This window comes from Hibiscus syriacus, unplaced genomic scaffold (genome assembly GCF_006381635.1).
Source record: "Hibiscus syriacus cultivar Baekdansim isolate YM2019G1 unplaced genomic scaffold, ASM638163v2 tig00117017_pilon, whole genome shotgun sequence".
In the NCBI taxonomy this organism is placed as follows: Eukaryota; Viridiplantae; Streptophyta; class Magnoliopsida; order Malvales; family Malvaceae; genus Hibiscus; species Hibiscus syriacus.
In genome coordinates this window covers 5,367,658-5,372,351 of record NW_024063526.1, presented here as the reverse complement: position 1 = coordinate 5,372,351, position 4,694 = coordinate 5,367,658, and the positions used below count along the sequence as shown (strand labels likewise).

Below are 4,694 nucleotides of genomic sequence, written 5' to 3'. Positions count from 1 at the left end.
ATACATAAACGCATAATCCTTAAAGATCTTCCCAAGAAAGAAAAGAAAATCAAAATTAAAGCCTTAAATGGAGGGAATTATATTTAGAGTGGCAGGACCTCAAGAATTGAGAAGCCTAATCCACAGAACAATGATTACTTTGAAGTAGGGCATGTTACCCAACCGATATGATATTTTTAAATGAATTAAAAAAGTTGATTTTCAAAGACTAAGTCCTTCCAACAATCATTAAGGCTTTTGAGCATGATGATTAACTCTTTCGGGTCATCTATAAATCTTTCAAGCAAGATGATAAGTCCTTCATGCCAGCTATAAGACCTTTAGGCATGACGTTTTCATATGATATTTTAGAAAATGATTTTCAAAGTTTCTCATTTCTAGAAAATGAAATTTTTGAAAAGTAAGAAAGTGATTTCTAAAGTTTCATACCTAGTAATCTATTTCCAAAAACGAGTAAGTCCTTATGGACATCATTAAGTCTATCGAACATGATGATTAAACCCTTTGAGTCACTAATAAGTCTTTCTAGCATGATGATAAGTCCTTCAAGCCATCCATAAGACTCTTAAGTAGGATTTTTTTTAAAATGAAAAAATTGAACCTAAATGATAGATGCAACATTAGTGGAGGAAATATATCTTGATCTGACCTACCCTGATGAGAAGTGGATCGAATTTATCTTAATTTGACCTACCCTGAAGAGTAGTAGAGCATATTCCATTTTTCTTTAGATTTAACCTACCCTAATAAGCAGTAGAGCAAATCTATCTTGATCTGACCTACCCTGAAGAGCAGCGAAACATATTTTTTCCTTTAGATTTGACCTACCCTGAAGAGTATTGGAGCAAATCTATCTTGATCTGACCTAACCTAAAGAGTAGCAGAGCATATCTCATTTCCTTTCTTGATCTAACATACCTTGAAGAGCAACCGAACATGTCCCCTTTCTTTTCCCAATCTAACCTACCCTAAAGAGCAGCAGAGCATATCCCTATTTTAGAACTCCTATATGTGGACTTCAGAGCATGTTCCAATAAAATTGTGGTCTGATTCAAACTTAAGAGATCGAGGCAACATGACCTATGAAATCCGGGACAAATTACCACCATCTACGACAACTGACATTTTGGTTTTATAACTTTTGATCTGATTCGGAGCATGTTTCGATAAAATAAAGGTCAGATTTAGACTCAGGGGGTTGAGAGAAAAGCGACCGATGAAATTTGGGATCGAACAACCAAAACCGACCGATGAAATATGGGATCGAACAACCACCATCTACGACCGTCAACGATGACGTCTAACGATGGCGAACGGAGGACCACCATCTATTTTAATTTAGTATTTTCAATTATCTTTATATTAAATAATAAAGAAATAATCCAGAGTCACCAAAACAGGAATAATTCGAAAGTTAGTGAGTAAATTAAAAAAATTAAAAGTATAGTGAGTAAAATAAGAGAGAGAGTAAAGTTTAGTGAGGAAATGTAGTCTAGTGAGCCTTCTCTCGAGGTAATCTCATTGCTTCACAGGAAGCAAGCTGTTGACTCCCCTTTGAACCATCATGGTAATGGTCAGAGTCGAATAAGGAGGAAAAATATGAGTTCACATATTAATCAAAGGGCCGACCCAGGTGGTTAGAATTAGTTCTGGTCCTTGCCTATTTCATATGCTTATGTCTTGTTAAGCTTGTTTTGTATTTTGTCGAGTTTTATCTCGAGGCTTTTTCCGTTGCTGTTAACATGTGTATTCTTCTCCCCTAATTAGGTTTAGAGTTTTTTTTAACGAGGCCTATAGTAGTATTTCTTATTTATCAAAAAAATAATGTTAATTAAATTTAAATTCAATGGACTTATAAATATATTTTTATATAAAATATATAAATTTTTATTCATACCATAAATTTAACAAATTTTTAAAAAAGTGTTGTATAATAAACTTGATGTTTAATTAGTGTATATCGATAAGTGAGAAGATATCTCAACTATATACACTTGATGGGTTGATACTTTTGACAAACGTGATGTGTAAAACAATATAATTCAATTGTTTGGTTTGAGCATCTATAATCATCCGTGAAAAATATGTGTGGAACTTAGATTTTTGAAGTGAAACTTAAATGAGAGTGGAAAATAGCCAAACCTTCCCAATCCTTTACATCTCTCTAATAAAAGAAATTAATAGTGAAGACAAATTATGATTTTAGTTCATTTACTATACTCAAATTTAATTGTAGTCCTTATATCTTTTTTATATATTGAAAATAGGGTATCCACCATTGATAATAGTAATTAATCTCCTTGTAAATGGTTGATCATGAAATATGTTTCATTCCCATTAAAAAAAGTAGTATTTTAGCTGAAATCATTAATATAATTTGAATTAACTAATGGTCTTATATACAACTAAAAGAATCAAAATATATAAATTTGAAATATAAAAAATCTTGAATTTAAACATAGTATAGGGATGAAAGGTTAATTTGACCTAATAAAAATAAATAAATAAATAATCTAACACCACACACTCATTAATAAAACACAAAAACAAAAACTTCTTAATCAAAACTCCTTTTTCTTCCCTCACTTTTAAACCTTTTATTTTTCATTGTAGTTTTACCCTCTTGCTTCTTCGGCTCTTCATCTTCTTCAATTTTTGTTCCTTCCTTCCTTCCTTCTTTCTTTCTTTCTTTCTTTCTTTCTTTCTTTTTTCATTATTGTTTATATGTCGTCAAATGAAAAGAACAATTCGCAACACAACTATGATCCTTTCCAAGGATTCAACCGATCAACCTTTCACTTCTTTGGCGACAACAATCCTTGTATTTACAACCAATCTGCAGCTCCAACACCAGCCTTAGATCCTTCATACATGAGCTTCACCGACTACTTAAATGGCGGCTCCGTTGACTACAACTCCTTTTCGAGAGCCTTTGACATGTCTTTTTCTTCATCAGATGTTGTTAGTCCCATGGATGACAGTACTACAAACACCAAGAGAATCGGCATTTCTGCAGAGAATTCAGTGGGGGATAATCAAAATTTGAATCATAATATTTCTGAGAACCTATCAACACCCATTTCCTCAGTGTATTGTTCTTCTAATGAAGACGAAGATTCGAGCACGGGTAAGAAAGATAAGCAGCCAAAAGCGTCTGAAGATCAAGGAGATGACAAGTCAAAGAAAGTGTAGGTTCTTTTTTTTTTTCTTCCGGGAAACTTTTGTTTCTGGTTTCTGGTTCAAGGATTTGTCTTGTTCATTCTAGCTACCTACTGTCATAGATTTAGCTAAATAGAAATTTCAAGATCGATATATTGGTTTAATGGTTTATGATTTTGAATGTTCTTAGTCTTGAAAAAAAAAGTAATTATTTCTAAAATCACCTTGACTGAAAACGCGTTATTTTCTTCCATTTTTTCGAAGTCTTTGAATGGATGAATACATGGTATTGGTTTTGATACCTTTCTTCTATTTAGATCCTAAATGATATTTTCTTTTTGTGGTAGAAATCTCAAGTTTTTTTCTTTGTTCTTTCCCATGTTCTGGATATCAACATAAATGAGCTTATTCCTTGAACAAAACCCTAATATTATTACTGAGAAAACGAGTAAATATGCAGGAACAAGGCAACAAAGAAGGAGAAAAGGCAAAAGGAGCCAAGGTTCGCGTTTCTCACAAATAGTGAGATCGATAATCTTGAAGATGGATACAGGTGGAGGAAGTACGGTCAGAAGGCCGTCAAGAACAGTCCTTTTCCAAGGTTCATCAATTCTTCTTATGTTTTCATATTTGTATTCCAAATTTCTACTTCTTTTTCATTAATTATCGTTTTGAATAGAAATTTTAATTTCTAAACCCTAGCTGTATCTTCCTTTTCCCAGTTAAAGTAAACTCCTTGTTCATCATTCATATCTTTTTTCGTGATTACAAGTTAAATTTCAGCTACAATGGTTCCATTTGCAGAAGTTACTACAGATGCACAAGCCCAAAATGTGGTGTTAAGAAGCGAGTAGAGAGATCATTTCAGGACCCGTCGGTGGTGATCACAACATATGAAGGAAAGCACGACCACCACATTCCGACAACTCTCCGTGGCCACGGTGTGGGGGGGTTTTCGCCTTCGGCCATGACGATGGGTCCTGGTTTCCCTCATGAATTCCTAAGTCATTTGCTCCCTTCATCCAGCAATGATCCATCAGGAAACACCGACTCCATGCAGTACCAACAGCAGCAGCAGCTTCAAATTCCTGATTATGGCCTATTACAAGACTTAGTTTCTTCCTTCACCCGCTGTCAGGCGCCATAAATTAACTCCTTTCTGATTCCTTGATTTTGTTGTGCAATATGTTTAGTATCACAGTCCACATGAGGTTGTTGTAATATTGGAAACCCCTCATAGAAGAATATTGATTGCACTTTAATTTGTTCTCTTTATTTCCTGTTTGAATGATTATGTGGATGATTTCTAATAGGAGTGAAATATAAGGTAATATATGTTCAAAGTCTTTTTTAGTCATTAATAATATTCATACACCCTATAAATAAAGTTTTTTGAACTCGAAATCTTTAAAGAGAATAACACTCGGACCACTCAATAGGTACATGAAAATTTTAATTTTATGTTTCTTCGACTAATGATATTTTAGTACTACTAATGGAAATCAAGACTTTAAATCTTTAAGTATTCAAGAGTT

At 33.5% G+C, this 4,694-nt stretch overlaps 1 protein-coding gene across 2 annotated transcripts; it reads left to right on the top strand.

Annotated features, from left to right (window-relative positions):
• Nucleotides 1-2,617: 2,617 nt before the first annotated feature.
• Nucleotides 2,618-4,456, top strand: LOC120195693 (WRKY transcription factor 71-like). Of its 2 annotated transcripts, none has more exons than XM_039197634.1 (4): nucleotides 2,618-2,651; nucleotides 2,713-3,188; nucleotides 3,620-3,760; nucleotides 3,964-4,456. In XM_039197634.1, exons 2-4 carry the CDS (start codon nucleotides 2,725-2,727, stop codon nucleotides 4,304-4,306), a joined length of 948 nt encoding a protein of 315 aa, XP_039053565.1. In that variant the 5' UTR covers nucleotides 2,618-2,651; nucleotides 2,713-2,724; the 3' UTR covers nucleotides 4,307-4,456. The 2 variants fall into 2 exon arrangements, with proteins under 2 accessions (XP_039053565.1, XP_039053564.1); XM_039197633.1 differs by having other exon boundaries at nucleotides 2,621-2,651; nucleotides 2,682-3,188; nucleotides 3,964-4,454.
• The last annotated feature ends 238 nt before the right edge of the window (nucleotides 4,457-4,694 follow it).